This window comes from Protobothrops mucrosquamatus, unplaced genomic scaffold (assembly GCF_001527695.2).
Source record: "Protobothrops mucrosquamatus isolate PMUCROS unplaced genomic scaffold, P.Mucros_1.0 scaffold930, whole genome shotgun sequence".
NCBI classification, from domain to species: domain Eukaryota; kingdom Metazoa; phylum Chordata; class Lepidosauria; order Squamata; family Viperidae; genus Protobothrops; species Protobothrops mucrosquamatus.
This window is the reverse complement of record NW_015387181.1, coordinates 57,161-73,682: the sequence shown is the minus strand read 5'-3', so window position 1 is coordinate 73,682 and position 16,522 is coordinate 57,161. Positions and strand designations below refer to the sequence as shown.

Genomic DNA, 16,522 nt, shown 5'->3' with positions numbered 1-16,522 from the left:
TTTTCTGAGTCCGGCGCGCTCTGTGCACGAGAGTTAGCCGAAAAACCTTGCAGGGTTTCTAATCGTTTGCTTAGGGGCGAGGACGAGGTTCCTTTGTTGACGCCCCCCCCGCTCCCTCCCTTGAACCTTTGACTGCTTTTTTGCAAAATGGACCGCTCACCGCAGCCTTCCCTAGATTTTCCTTTTACGCAATATATATGTTTAATATATATTGCGTAAAAGGAAAATCTAGGGAAGGCTGCGGTGAGCGGTCCATTTTGCAAAAAAGCAGTCAAAGGTTCAAGGGAGGGAGCGGGGGGGGCGTCAACAAAGGAACCTCGTCCTCGCCCCTAAGCAAACGATTAGAAACCCTGCAAGGTTTTTCGGCTAACTCTCGTGCACAGAGCGCGCCGGACTCAGAAAAGAAGCCTGGGAGTGGGAGAGAAGCGCCGTGGGCCTCAACGCTATAACGGAGAAGCCCGAAGACTGCAGCCGCCCTGCCGAAGCGAAGCAAAGCCCGGGGGTCAGGACAGGTCATGTTTCGGGGTCTGTGCAGCAAGCGGGGGGGGGGTCGCACTTACCGAGGGTTTCAATAACCTTCGGAGCGCCCCTGTAACGGCTGCCATTTTCAGCTTGTGGAGCAAATGAAGGGGGTGGATCGCGCTCCGGGTTCGGCTGGTAGTGATACTGGGCGGAGCTGCGAAATCCCCATAACCCAAGGTGCGGGGTTTTGATAGGCCGGCAGAGCTTCGGGTGGGATCGGCCCAATCTTGCAGAATGTGGCTTTTATCGAGTGCAAAGTTTGTACTTCTGTCCAACACTTGAGTTGGCACTGAATTTGCAGCTGGGTCTATCGGAGAACGAGAGGCATCTGTTGATACTGCACAAAGAAGCGACTCAACTTAGAATCACAGGATGCCCAGAAGTATAAACTATAGCTATAGATTCTAAATATGTGTGTGTGTATGTATATGTAGGTATGTGTATATTTGTGTGTGTATACATAGCATATGTATGTGCATGTATGGGTGTATATATATTACTTTTGAGAACGGGCATCAGAATTTCCTTTTTTAATGTGTGCCAGTGTGTTTACAGAAAGAAGCGACAATAAAGGCTATCTTATCTTATCAAACCGTAATTTAACATGTAAACCTAGCCTATCTAATAGTTTAATTTTTTTGTACAAAGCCCCATTAAATAATTATATTAAGTAATTGTTTGATAGAATAAATTGTGGTTACCTAAGTCCTGCGAAGACATGCCTGGGATCTGAGTAAGCCTGTAATTGTTCTGGGTCTCTTGATGAATAAAACAAAGGACTATATTGTGTATTCCTAGGTAGCCTATTCAAAACTGATTCCACTGATCTTCATGGGCCATACAGCATACAATATATGGCTGCAGAATAACAGACATTTTTTTCCTACTAGTCAGTCTGAATCCATAGTTGGCCAGACTCAAGGGCCTACAACAGTGTTTTTCAAACTTAATGAGTCTGGACTTCAACTCCTAAAATTCCCCAGCTAGCCTGCTGGAGTTGCCATGTTTGAAATTTACTGGCCTAAACAAAACATTTAACTTCTTAGTCCATGCCCATACCTAATCAAGGAATTGCCAAGGAAAAAACCACACACCCCAAAAACACTGGCAGGGCAAACCCCACATTCAGATGATGTTACCTAAGTGGGTAATGAAGAGTCTGCAAACAAACAGCCAAGCTCAGAAAAGTCTGCAAGCAAACAACTAAGCTCAGACAACAGCAAGGATTTTGCAATTCATCCCTGAGGTACATGTAGTTTCTTCTACTGCAGAAATAAGGTACCTTAGTGAAATTCTGTACAATGGGTATATCAACATCTATGTTTCTTCTATCTCTGTTTGATCTTTAAATCAATTACTATATGTCCATTGGCATTCTTTAGAATACCATTTCATGACTGGAAATTTCTTTTGAATTTTAAGATCTTTTGGAAAACCTGTCTTATTTTTCAGTAGCCTGTCTTATTTTCATCTCTTTACAAATGTTATGATTCAGCTCCTTGTACCTTTTAACAGTTCTCTTAAAGTTTTTAAGTTTTGTCCTGAGATTTTTGTTTGTGCTTCTTGACTTTGGCTTCTCTTTATTTCTTAGCAATTATCACCATCTATTCTGGCATCCAGTTTGCTTTTTTCTATTTCTTGATGTTTAGCAGTCTCTTTTCACATTAATCCTTAACAGATCCTTTGATTTTGTTCCACAGCTTCTGGTTCTCTATCAATGAGGTTGAGGACTTAATAGTGATTCCTGATGTTCTGCTTGAAACTGGTAGGTATATGCTTAAGATAATATTATGGAAACTGGTTGGTTTTGTTCTTTTCCTTTAGCTTGATTTGGAACTTGCCCATGATATTTTGTGGTCTTTTGCACAATAAACCCTTGGCTACATCTTTGCTATTATAACTGAGCTGTTCCACAACCTTGTACCACTAATATAATTAATTTGATTTTGTGTGTGTGTGTGTGTGTGTGTGTGTTCCATCTGGTGTTATCTGTTTATATAAATATTATTTTGGTTGTCTGAAGAATATATTAGCAGTGTTAAAAAAAATAATTGGATTGACAGAAACAGATAAATTGGTCCCCTGCTTATTTTTTTATTCCTAATCCTTATAGTTCAACAATATTTTCTTATTATTTCCAACACTGGCATTCCAATCTTCTTGCTTGCATGTTCTGTTGATTTCTACTTGAACTTAACCACTTAACCATACAAATAGTTAATATCCTCTTTTGTGCATCAGTAGTTAGAGCAAAAACTTAAATAACTGTCATATTAAAGATCTTTGGGCAAAATTTATATTATTACTATTATTATATACACAACAATGTGAAATCACAGCTGTCAGTTCTTTAACTGGTGGTGGCATTTACATGTGAGTTCTTCCCAAGAACCTAAAATTTTGTGATGTATCAATATAGTATATGTGCAGATCCAAGCAGTGTGGCCTTTTGTAATTGACAGATGGAAATTTTGTCAATGCATAGATTTTCTCAGTTGTTTTGGTATGGCACCCAGTTTGCCAATAACCCCTGCAACCACTACGACCAGTTTATGCCATAATCTTTTAACTTTGATTTTCAGATCTTAATACTGTATGATTTCTTCCAGTTCTGCTATTCTATTATCCTCTGATATTGCCACATCAATTATCCACACTTTTGTCTTTTCAACCACAGTTAAATCTGGCTGTAATGTGCCAAGACTTTATCAGGTTTTTTATTTGGAAATCACACACTATTTTAACCTGCTTATTTTTTACTACTTTTTCAACTATATGTTCCCACCAATTTTCTGTAATTGGCTTTTGATAATTTTGCAGATGTTCCAGTGAATAATTTTGACATATTATGAGGCTGTTTATAATAAGTTTGTGTGACCTTCTTGCACAAGTTAAGTATATGATTTACTGTTTCTTCTGCTTCTTTGCACAAACTGCATGGTTTTTCAATTCTGGCCTTGATTACATTGGTTCAAATAGCTTCCTCTTGAGCAGCAAATATATTCTTCACTGATTACATTTTTAACTTGCCCATGCTTGATATTTAACTATAAAATGCCCTGATACTTGTAGGTTTAATCCTGATGAGTCCTGATTAACCATTCAGCATTTCAATTCCATTACTATTCACAATTTTACTTTGATTTATTCCTACTATGGCTGTAGCAGTAAATGCACTGCTACTGAAGTAGTAGCCACTCTAAATCAAATTTAATTGCTATATATGTGCTAAAAATTCTTAAATCATTTGTTAATGACTGGATTTTTTTCTGATTTTCCATAAAGCTTCAGATATCTATATAAAGCAAATATGAGATTTTAATAGCATTTTTTTGCTGTTTTGATAGCAAAAATTATTATCATCTGTTGCACATTTGGCCAGATAATGAGACTGGATTTGGCACGTTTTTTTCAACCTTCCCAAGGACCTGGGATAGACAGATGTTTAATAATATTAAAGATATTTTAACAGGATATAAGCTATACCAGTGGTTCTCAACCTTTTTAATGCCGCGACCCCAACCGGTCGTAAGTTGAGGACTAAACCGGTCATAAGTCGAGGACTAAACCGGTCGTAAGTCGAGGACTACCCAACCGGTTGTAAGTCGACTTTCCCTGCCCGGGAGCGCCACGCATGCGTGGTTCCGCCCCCTGCGCCGGCCGAGGCGTAGACGGAGCAGGCCGACCACCAGCTGGCCCAGCCCAAGGGAGGTAAGGCACCTGCCGGAAAAGGGGGAAAAATGGACAAAAAAAATGGCAGACAAAAAAAATGGTGGACAGCCTTGCTTGGCGACCCCCGTGAAATGGTCGATCGACCCCAAATGGGGTCCCGACCCACAGGTTGAGAACCACTGAGCTATACCAAATAAAGCCATCTTTTGCAATTGACACTGATGATTTTGTCAGTGGCTATCGTGCTCAAGTGGTGGTGCAGGTAATTTGGAATTGCACCTAAGGCACCTATTATTATTGATACTATGTTTGCTTCCTTTTGCCAAGTTCTAATACTTCTGTTTGAGAGTATTTGTATTTTGTGATTTTCTTCTGCTCTTTCTGCTATACTCTGCTGTCTCCAGATATTGCAGTGTTCACTATTTTTGTCTTTATTATCAACAGTCTAGGGTGCTATGGATCAGGTGCTTCTCTATTGAATTTTAAAGTCCCCGAATACTTTAGCTTTTACATTTTTTTTATTATTTTGGTTCCCACCAGTTTTTGCTTGCAGACAAGTGGTATTTCTTACAGATATTCCAATATACCATTGTTGCTATTTTATTGTGCCGTTATTTGTAATCTGTTTGTAGTCTGTGTTATCTTGCAGCAGCTAAATGGGCGGTCCACTGTTTCTTCACTTTCTTTGTAGAGATGGCATTTGCTGTCTGTTCTGACTTTGTGTGCATTTGTTCATAAAACTCGGTCTCGTGCAGCCAGAATTAGCCCCTCAGTATTTCTTCAACTTACCTACTCTTAGTCATTGCCAGGTCCTGCTGTTATCTGCTTTGCCTGCAGTTATTTTGTGTACTGGCCGTGTAATGTTTTACTTTGCCCAATCTCTGTTGCATTCTTAATCTGCTCTTTCTTATAGATCATTTTGGTCTCTTTGGTATTCAGTTAGCCTTCATGGTATAGTTGTTTCAATGCATCTTCTTCACTGTCCTTCAGATATTTTTCCAATGCCCTTTTTTCTTCTTTAACTGTCTGGTGTACTTGCAAATTTCCATGACCACTTATGCTCCTTGATTAATAGAGTCTGTCAGTGTCACTGCATGAATGCAGGGCATGATTCATCATTATTATTTTTCTGGTTTTCCGATACAGTTTGAGTCCAGTCCACATCTAAATCAGTTTGAGTCCAATCCACTATTCTAACTGTAGATCTAATGATGAGTGAGTGCAGACCAGTCAAATGTTTCAACCAAAAACCACGTAGTTCAAGGTCACCTTCTACTGTAACCTTCCTTGCCCTCCCCCTCCCACACACACATACACCATTTCTCCTGTTATTACAAGTTATTTCATTTCAGCTTCTTTTTTTCCTTCTCCATCTCCTTTAGCCAAGCTGCATTCTTGAAATATTTATTTGGGTTGTCTCATATCTGTGGCCAGAATTGCACTGTTTCTTTGCTGTCACATGTTGGGTGGTTCATTGCAATCTTTCCATTAATGGATTGATAGAAACGTTTCTGATTCAATTGAAATTGGAGATTCTGACTATAGAGTGCAATTTGATTTTCCTATCTGCTGACCTTGGCTATAGATGTTACTTGCTGCTTTATTATTTCCAGTGTTTCCTTAATCTTCCGTGTTTCCATGTGATATTTCTTGACCGGGTATTCTTTGGTCATCTTGGTCTTTTCATGCTATTTTCTTTGTTCTGTTCTAACCTTCTTGCATCTGATCTTAGCATGCTGATTTTATTTCTCAGCCCAATCTTTCATTTTAACTCCATTTCCTTTTACTACTTGTGCTAGCTGTTTCTTTGAATCAAGCTTCAATATAGTTTTCTTGATCCATGTGGTTTTTTTTATAAAATGTAGTTTATTATACCCTTCTCCTATGCAGTATGAAATGATGCCTTGTCCTTATTAAAATGATTGTCAGTTTCCAACACCTTTTTATATCATAATTGCTTGATATAGTTACCTGCTTGCTTTCATTGGACAGCTGGGATGATTGGTGATTCTAGGTGTTTATTCCCAAAGTATTTCACTCATACCTTCCAGGCACATGTGCACAAATATACATATGCACACATGTACCCAAGGAAACACAAGGAAGTAACCTACTAGGACTTGGGAGAGATTCCCAACTGTAAAACGTTAAACTTGAAAGCCTATCAAGCTTTTTAAAAACAAGATGTATTGCCATCTTAATGTGGCTAGGTGGCAGCACACTCTTTCAATAAATACAGTGGTTTACAGGCTGCTTGCCAGATGTTGTGAGGAGGCCAGTACACTCCAAACCCACTGTTAAGACACATCATGGAATGCTGAGACAATATGTCAGTTTGTAGGACTGTAACCTCAATGTACCCTTCACAAATAATTGAAGACAGGCAGACTGTTAAGTTATTCTAAGGGAGGAGGGCACTAAAAAGTATAATGAAATACAATTGTGAACTGTATATTACAGAAAGGGGAGAGGAGGAAAAAAAACACTTTTCCCTAAAAAAAACTTTCCTGAATATAATTTGGATCAATTTTGTATGAACCACAACTGCCAGACATAATTATATTTCAATGATGTCATTTGTTTGCAATTTTGGGTACATTACTAGCATTAATAAATCCTGGGAGGCAATCATTTGGCTTCAAATGGCATTTGTTAGGATTCATTTTGGAAAATAGTTGCTTGCGTCTATATAAATGTTGTCCAATCAGTCAGTTAAAAGGGCCTTTGTATCTTTCTTTTTTTTTTACATTTTTCCAACCATCACAAGCTCATGGAAGTTGGGACCTTTAAGGGTGTTTTAATAGCTACTGAATTGCTGAAATCCGACAAGCATCCTTTACTGCAGAAACCTTCTTGGGAGCCTGAAATGTATATCAACAATGGGGCCATTGACTCCCATAAAGGGTAGGGTGGTATGTAAGAATGTCTCCTGTGGATAATCTTTTAAAATTGTATTTCTCATCTGAGAAAACGCAGTTTGAAAATTGGGGTTTTTTTTATTCCCCCCCACCTTCTCCTCTAGAGACAGGAGACAGTCTGTTGCTGCAGTATTCACAGCTGCAGACCTGCAAGAGCCCACTCAGCCGATGAGTCATCGGCTGCAACAGCTCATAACGTAGACCTTCGTTTTATCCGTCCTCATTTCTCGTTACAGTGAGGCCAAATTTCAGGTTTTATACTGGAAAATATACTAACGCTTCCTTGGTAGTCTTCTGAAAGATGACCACTATCACCACTGTGATAGCTTGTGGTGACCAAAAGGCATTTTTTAAGTTCCCCCCAAAAGAAATATATATAATGTCCCTTCTTTCTTGAACAATCCTGCAGCAAAGGTTTACTGGAGATCTCCCCACCCGTTCTCTCTTTATGCCTTCAGAATCTGAACTTTCCATTTTTCCTCAAGCCCTGCTCAAATGAAATTTATCTGACGATCAGTTAGTTTTTCTTTAAAAAATCTCTTTCTAATGAAACATGCAGATAGAGGATTTTAACTGCCCTTGCATTGAGTAAATAAAGGTTGATAAACTAAAGCTAAAGTTTAAAGGTTCTACTCTTATTCAAACAGATTGAATGTACGTCATTACAGAAATGATTGGTTTGTGCCCTGAATATCAGGGTGCACAAGTAATTGTTATAACATTTATTAGTTGACCGGAACCTGTAATTGTTCCCATCTGCTGAGCAACTTCTGCCAGTAACCTCAGGCTACATGGCTGGCAGCATTCTTAGGTAGTCCAAACATGAAACATAACCAGATGAGCTAATTCTACTTTATTGTAAGGCTACATTAACATAATCATGCAAGCCTGAAAGTACAAAACTCCTGCTCTTTTACCATCTGATAAGTTAGAGAGTTTCTTTCTCTGCCTATTATGCAGCTGTGGGCTATGCTCCCTCTTATCTGATCATTTCCTAGGCAGCATCTCTTCCCCCTCCATTGTCTTCCAAGGTCATTCTCAAATACCATTACTATGGCAAAATAATAAAAGATACACTATTGAACCTGTACCTCATCAACACCTCTAAGGCCACAGATTCCTCATCCCACTTAATCCATTTATTATCGTTCCTTGCACTTTGCCTCCTTAGTTGTTTTTCCATATATCTGTTAATTCCTTCAGGCAAGAAAGATATGAATGTTAATATAATATGATGGCATTTTTCGTTTCTTCTCTGCTACAATTCTTGTACTTCCTGGCATAGTCCCTAATTGAGATGAGTTTGAATATTAGTAGCTCAGGTTGGTAGTTGATAGTCAAACACAGTCCCTAATATTCATATAAGAGGTATCCAACACATTTGGCCATGCATCATTTTTTTAAAACTGCTTAAGGATAATAATACAAAGTATGTAACAGAAGTTATTCTATAGCTATGCTTAGAATCCAGCTGTTTTAAGCCTTGTTTTTAAGAATGCTCTCAGTCTCATGACATAATGTTCAGTATTTAATAGCTGCAGGACAAGCAAAACAATCATCGGATATGATATTTTAGTGATATAATGATTGGGAGTGCTGCAAATCGTGCTGGTTATCTACAATAGTGTTAATCATGAAAAACAACTTGTTTCGGAGTTTAAAAATGGAAATACCTATTTAATGAATTTTGTAAGGAGAGCAGAAAAGTATTGTAAAGTGTCCCATTGATATTTGAAAAAAAATACATAAAACTTAATAATGTTCTTCCATTTGTGGTGCATGATGGTGCAGTGGTTAGAACTTAGTATTGCAGGCTAACTTTCCATTCCCCTGCCAGGAGTTTGATTCTGACCTGCTTAAGGTTGACTCACCTTCCATCCTTCCGAGGTTGGTAAAATGAAGACCCAGATTGTTGGGGGCAATATGCTGACTCTGTAAACCACTTAGAGAGGGCTGTAAAGCACTATGGGACAGCATATAAGTCTAAGTGCTATTGCTGTTTATGGATTCTTCCAAAATCAGATAAGCTATTCCCATTTTATTTTAATGGGACTCATACATTCCAACTTTTTTCCAGAAGATTAAGGCAATATACATAGCCCTTTGAACTTAGCAGCAGCAACACTATGAGATAGTGTGATGTGAGAGACAGTGCTTGGCCCAGGGTCTCCTGATGTGCTTCCATGGCTGGGCCATCATTGTTTACCCACTGTACTACAGAGAGTATGTTACGCAGTATGAGATATGTAGCTTTTTCCATTCTGTCATCTTCTGTAGGTTTTGAATTACAGTTTTCAGACATCAGGCCCAACCTGTGTAGTGGTTTGAGGTGCTGAACATTCCAGCCCAAAACATCTTGAAGGCACTGCAGAGGATAAGATTGGAAGGCTGGATTCATATGTTGTATTACACAAACCTTCCATACTTTAGCATCTCAGGATTCCCTACTAGCATGGATAATACTATGGTAAGCCATAAGATGCGAAAATATATATCTATATCTGTATATACGTGTGTGTGTGTGTATTTTTGCAGGGTTCTTTTTTCATTGTGAGATACCAGTATTCTTGATTCTGTATTGATTAGTATTGGTGTTTTTATTTAATATATATATAATAAATAAAAGTTTCCAAATGCCTATTTAATAAACAATATGGCTTCTTATATTGCCTCAAAATTATAAAAAAAGTTATAAAGATGCAGCCGTAAAAAATTTAAAAATGGCAGGATATTGTCTGAAGTATATCTTTATTTCTGTTTTTCCCTGAAAGAGTTGGACACATAAAAATAAATAATTGCAACACTTGAAACAGTTGTTTTGTTAGAATTATTTACCCTACTATTTCCAAAGTGGAACAAACAAACACCCTAGTAACAAGAATATGCTAAAGAAGTCCCTACTACCTCATGCCAAGCCAATGTATAGTTTGTTTCTTATATGCAATATCATGCTAACTCAGCCATCTTGGTTTGTAAACGATGTTTAATATCTTTGAAAATTCAATTGTAATTAAACTAAGATTCAATACATGAACCCCATCTTTGCAATGCTGCAAGAAAGGGAAATACAGATATTTCCGTTCCATATTTCCATATAAAATTCTATTAGCAGGTAACTTCATCCTACTATAATGTATTTTGGTGTATTTTGCCGGATAGTACCACCTTAAAGCTGTTAGGTCTATGCTACAAAACTCTGGATGACCATTATATGAAAGAAAAGAGACTGATAAATCTCTAAGCCTCTATATCAGTGTTTCTCAACCTTGACAATTTTAAGGCGTGTGGACTTCAACTCCCAGAATTCCACAGCCAGCATTGCTGGCTGTGGAATTCTGGGAGTTGAAGTCCACACACCTTAAAATTGTCAAGGTTGAGAAACACTGCTGTATATATTATGATCATCCACACATTTTGCAGTCCAGTAAACCTTTTATTATCTATGGTGGACATTGACAAAGCAAAAAAACATTGGAATAGGATTCTCATCTTAATACAGAAGATTCTTAAAGTGAATATAAAGATAAAACCAGAGACTTTTCATTTGGGTTTAATGCAGTGGTTCTCAACCTTTTTAATGCCGCGACCCCAACCGGTCATAAGTCGAGGACTAAACCGGTTGTAAGTCGAGGACTAAACCGGTCGTAAGTCGAGGACTAAACCGGTTGTAAGTCGAGGACTAAACCGGTCGTAAGTCGAGGACTACCCAACCGGTCGAAAGTCGAGGACTTTCCCTGCCCGGGAGCGCCACGCATGCGTGGTTCCGCCCCCTGCGCCGGCCGAGGCATAGCTGGCAAGTGGCAGAGACGGAGCAGGCCGACCACCAGCTGGCCCAGCCCAAGGGAGGTAAGGCACCCGCCGGAAAAGGGGAAAAAATGGCGGGCAAAAAAAATGGCGGACAGCCTTGCTTGGCGACCCCCGTGAAATGGTCGATCGACCCCAAATGGGGTCCCGACCCACAGGTTGAGAACCACTGGTTTAATGGAAGAAGATTTTTTGGGGGGGGAATTGGAACATTGATGTTATATATGTTAATGGCGGCAAGATTACTTCATGCACAAAAATGGAAGGACACTGTGATTCCCACAATGGATGAATGGTTTGCAAAAGTTGATGGAAGTAGCAGAGATGGTCAAATTGACTGCTCTGATTAAAGAAAGAAACACAATTAACTTTGTTTCTACTTGGAAACTGCTTTTGGATTTTGTGCTTAAGGTGGAAAAAAATGACACTTTGATTTTGGGTTTTGCCAACTAAATAGGTTAGTTGTTATAAAAATGGCTGTTATATAAAAATAAAAAGCTGAGGTTTGATGCTATTATCTTACTCTATTCCACCAAAAGGAATCAGAAGTCAACACCTTTTCTTGCTTTTTGTATTTGCCCTACATTTTTCACTTCACCTTTTCCTCCTTTATTTTTCCCTTATTTTGTTTTGTATTTTTGTACTTTGTATTGTATTTGGATAAACTAATAAAAATTTTGAATTCTAGATTTTTCAGTCCAACTCTGGTAGCATGCAGTAGTAGCTATAAAACTTTGCTTTTCACCCAAAAATACTAAAGTTGCTTTGAAATTCTAAATGAGGCACCCAAAGGTATTAGGATGGAGAGAAGTCAACAAGTTGGAATTTCATGTAGGCAAATTGAAATGCAATAAAGTTAGAAATCAGCCAATCTCATCAGAGACAAAATATTGACTCTGAGTATATTTTTTAATGAACTAAATTTGCAACTTTGCCTATTCTTGGAGGTGTCACTCTCTAGAAAGGCACCAGTACTATTGGTGGGCAAGAATCAGGTTTTTTTTTTCAGTTAAAGCTGGTACACAAGCCAGCATCTTATCAGAGTTGTGCTGAATATTTTAACTTTTTTCACCAAGTCTCATTCGATGTAATGGAAAATGAAATTCTTTTGATTCTTTCTCTTCCAAACAAAAAATAATTTTTCTCACACTATTTTATTTGCAAGATGACATGAAGATCCTGTTATTTATTATACGATTATCTACCAATAGTTTGAAGCTTCAACTGAATTCAGTTGGGAATCTAATAAAACTGCTGTTGGGGATCTTTTTCAAATTAGAAAATATGAATTGTCAGGTAGGCTTCAGAATAATTCAGCAATGCATAAGACTAAAGAACAAACACAAAATACTCTCCACAGTCTTTCAGCAAAATCAAGTTAAAAATGAACATTAAAAGATACCCTGAAATGTTCTGAGAATGAGATACAAAAACAGAACCCCGTTTTTCAATAAATAATACATTATCTGCAAGTTCTGGTAACAAGGAGTCAAGGAACACAGTGGGAAACAATAGATCTAAAATTAAATATGAAGAAAACCAAACTAATACAAAAGATTCAGCAACCAGCCTTCAAAAATGACAAGACATATAAGTTGCCTTTTAGGAGCAGCTACAAATAGTCAAGGAACTGGAGGTAAAGAAATATGCCAGCAGACTAGCACTTGGTAGATAAGCTGTGAAGGCCCTGGAAAAGATGCTGTAGCATATCTATGCCCACAAAGATCAGACTGGTGCAGGCATTGGTTTTCCCTATGATATTGTTTCTATTTTGCTTTTTGAAAGTCTTTAACCTTTTCCTTAACATCCTGCAGGAGTTTATATCTAATTTTTGATTTCTTGACTTAGCCAAACAAATTTAGAGATTTCTTTTTGACATTGCTTAAATAGTATCCCAGTCATCAATAAAAGTATTGTCTGAAATTAACATAAGATTCTAGGTAAGACATTCATCTTGGCCAGGGAAGTTCAATGACAGTTGTAATTTTTTCCAGCTCAGCGTATCTTTTTAAATTTCATTCCATACCTTAACAGTTATTATGATATACAGTATACAGCTCATATTAGTTGAAATCATACCCCAATATTAAATCTTTTTCTCAATTCTATATCCAGATTTATTCAGGTCCAGACATCCTGGTCTTGTGCAGTCATATTTTAATCAACATCTTTAGTGTCTGTATGTTAATCTTAAACCTGCTAATGGACTCTTTCTCATAGGAAATTCAATCCCTTTTAGAGGATCCTGTAAGACCAAAACCAAATTGTCTGCAAAAGCTCTCAATTTAAAGGTCTCATTTTTTATTTTTAACCCCATTATCTTCTCATCTTGTCTAATATTTCTATTCAAAAGATAAACAAAGGAGACTGGACAGCCCTCTCGTGTTCCTTTCTGAATATCATGATTTAATCAAATCACCATTAACCTAAATAGTATTATAACAAGGGCCATATCTTGTGGATATAAATGCCCATTTGATGCATTTCACAGATGTATAAAAGAAGTTTATTTCTACTTCCAACTTATCAAGGACTTGTATGCTGACCAACTTATACGTTGAAAAGTGAGGAATCCAGCTACTTTTCTCTTTAAATTCCTAAGCAATCCTTGAAGATGTGCAACTTGAAACCTCCTCAAGTCTTTTATAGTCCAATTTACATGTCTGCTGTCTCCTGCCACATTCCACTAGACTGTAACTAAATACGACCTCATGACTTGGACAAAAGCCAGTCCTTTTCTCTCTCTCTCCCACCCTTCTTCTGTTTTATTTGCACTTTTGCCAAATGAAGTAAAATTATTTCACGATTTAGAATGTTTTGTTTTGTTTACACTTCTTTGGTTTAGAATAGTCTGGAAAGGCAGCCCATAAATACAAATCTATAAAATACTTTCTGGGAGGCAGTGTATGCTAGAAATTCAAATAGATAAATGTGAAAGTCTAAGAAATCATTGCTGAGATACATTGATTGTATACATTCTTCACTAGGTTAGGCAGTACAGTACTACCTAATGCTTTTTTTAGGGGGGGTGTAAATTGTTTTGGAGTACAGCTCTCATAATCCCATAGCACTGGTCATGTTGACCAAGTCTAATGAGAATTGCAGCTCACTAAATATGAATGGCATAGGTTTGCCACCTGGGTTCCCATTTTTTTTTTTAGCTCGAATGATTGTACAGATCACATTACTGTTGTTTTAATTCAATTAGCGACATGTTTGCCACAGAGATTAGCCACAGACTTGCTTCATCATTTGATGTAGGAATGCCACTAGATGGCACTTCAGTACAACTCAAGATCTAGCAAGGGTACTGTCTTGGTCAATTAAATGGACTTCTAGCACAGCTATGGTTGAACTGAGATTGTTAATCTTTCCAAGAATTAAAAGAAGTTCTTGATATGCTTGCTTCCAAACTGTAAGCATTGGAGTCATATTTCTCATGAGATTTCATAATAGTTCAAGTAAACAGATTCAACTACAAGAAAACAGGGCATTGATTAGCAAGAGGACACAACTAGGGTTGATTCATATATTGCAGCAGCTTTCACTTATGTTAAAGGCCACTGAAAATTGCTTCCATGTGCTCTTTGCAATAATTTAAAACTGCTTTTCATGTGATTCATCCTAATTGGTTGGCAGACCCCATGCTTATGCCAGAATTATTGAAAATGTATGTGGAATTAGGCCATAAGGAAATCCTCTTCCTAAATGACCACTGATAAAGTGTAGGCGATCCAATAGGTCTAGGACAAATTGCCACAGTCAACTCGCCATGGCCAACTGGCCGCAGAACAATTCGCTGTGGAACAAGAGTTACATCAATATCAAAGAAACGGCGGAATAGAATCATTAAAGAAAGAATGCCAAAGGAGAAACAAAATGAAATGTGAATGACAAAAAGTAACATATTTTTTAATGATTTTTAAATAATTAAATTGAATTGTTGTATGTCCCGCACCAAATTGTCCTGCGGCAAGTTGGCCATGGAGATTTGGCTATGGTGAGTTGTCCCATTCCGGATCCAATAGTAGGAATAATTGCATCAGTCACTGTTCCGTTTCAGTTTATACTTAAAACACAACATAACCTCTTCTATAAAACCAGAAAGTAATTTTTAAGTTTCTAATGATTGCAGAATATTTTCCTGGAGCAACTAAGATGGCATTACCTCTTTATTTCAGTGAAATCAGAATTTATCTTAAAAATAAGCCATCAGAACTTTTCCATCCTCTGAAAACAGAGGTATAGCTTCAGATGGTTTAGAAAAAAACGGGTCTTTGTTTTCTTCACCATGGCACTCTATGGCAAGTTTGTTTGCACTCCATATGGGCAGGTAATCTCCAGATGTTATAAAAATATTGTGGGGGGAAAAAGAGTCTTGTTCAGAAATGGGCTTTGGTCCCAAACTAGCACCATGGGCACCACCAAGCCAATAACATCCTGTTTGTCTGTCCCCATGCACTATCTAATTTTAGTCAATTTTCATTTCATTAAAAACAAAACAAAAACCCTACACATGGAATGGTAGCATGTCACAAAACATAGCAAACACTCCTAGGCCTAATCTTGATTTTCTAGACTGCCTTGGTTCTCACTTAGCTCTCCAAGCATTTTTTTAAAAAATAACAATAGAAGTATCTGAGCCTGGTGTGTTGTAGTTTTATTCATCTATCCAGGAAAACAAAGCAACAAAACGATAAGGTGCACTGACAGAGGAATTTTGGGGAATGGGGGAGAAATTTTACCTTTTAGTACATTGATTTTTTATTAGCTAAACTCATTATAGCAGCCATTAGCCAAATACACACAATACACTAAGAAATATGTGAGCTTAACTATTAAACAATTGATGGTTTGAAGGTTTCAGGCAAAATCAGGATTTCTTCACAGATTACAAATGAGAAGGACTTTACCCATAGTCTCACAACAGATTATTCTTACAAGTTTAACCCATATTTTGGCTATTCTGCCTCAATATTGTCAGGCACAAAGAATCAGGATATTATGTTAAGAAGATTTATTGCTCAAGCTTATACACAAGAATCTAGTCAACTGATGGTCAGCACTAAACTGGCACCAGATAAGATTCAACGGGATTCAAAAGGGAGCTGGACTTCGAACATTTGTGAACACAAACTAGGCTGAGTTCTCTCTTGACGCCACCCTCAGGCTCTGCCCCTTCTTCTACAAATATCTTCTTGAAGCAATATTCCATGCATCTGGTTAAATAGGCTATTATCTTAAATGTTCATGCCATAGAATCATAGATCCCTATTTTTTTAGGTCAATGAGCACGTTTAGAATTTTGAAAAACTATCATTGCTAACTGGCAGTTAACAATTTATTCAGTTAATCCAATTTTCTGGGATTGCCAGATATACTGAACCATGAGTCAATTGACTAAAATATGGTTGAGTAGCCTGTGGTTCATTGTTTTATGCAAACTCACCCATTAGCTAATTAGGTTACTTTAGGTCAACTACTATTTTTCAACCCAAACAATCTCATACCTATCTTTGTTTTATGGAAGCAGGATTAACTTGAATTTCTACAGGAGATGTGTGACATATATATTCAATAAATATAATTAAAGATTTTGATGTGTA

At 37.6% G+C, this 16,522-nt stretch overlaps 1 protein-coding gene across 1 annotated transcript in view; it reads right to left on the bottom strand.

Annotated features, from left to right (window-relative positions):
* The window catches only part of PRDX3 (peroxiredoxin 3), a gene marked incomplete in the record, with an annotated part of 10,287 nt that extends 9,626 nt beyond the window's left edge, over positions 1 to 661 (bottom strand). Inside the window, 1 exon segment of the mRNA XM_015819467.1 lies at positions 561 to 661. Within this exon segment, the coding sequence (XP_015674953.1) occupies positions 561 to 605 (45 nt within the window).
* Positions 662 to 16,522: the final 15,861 nt, after the last annotated feature.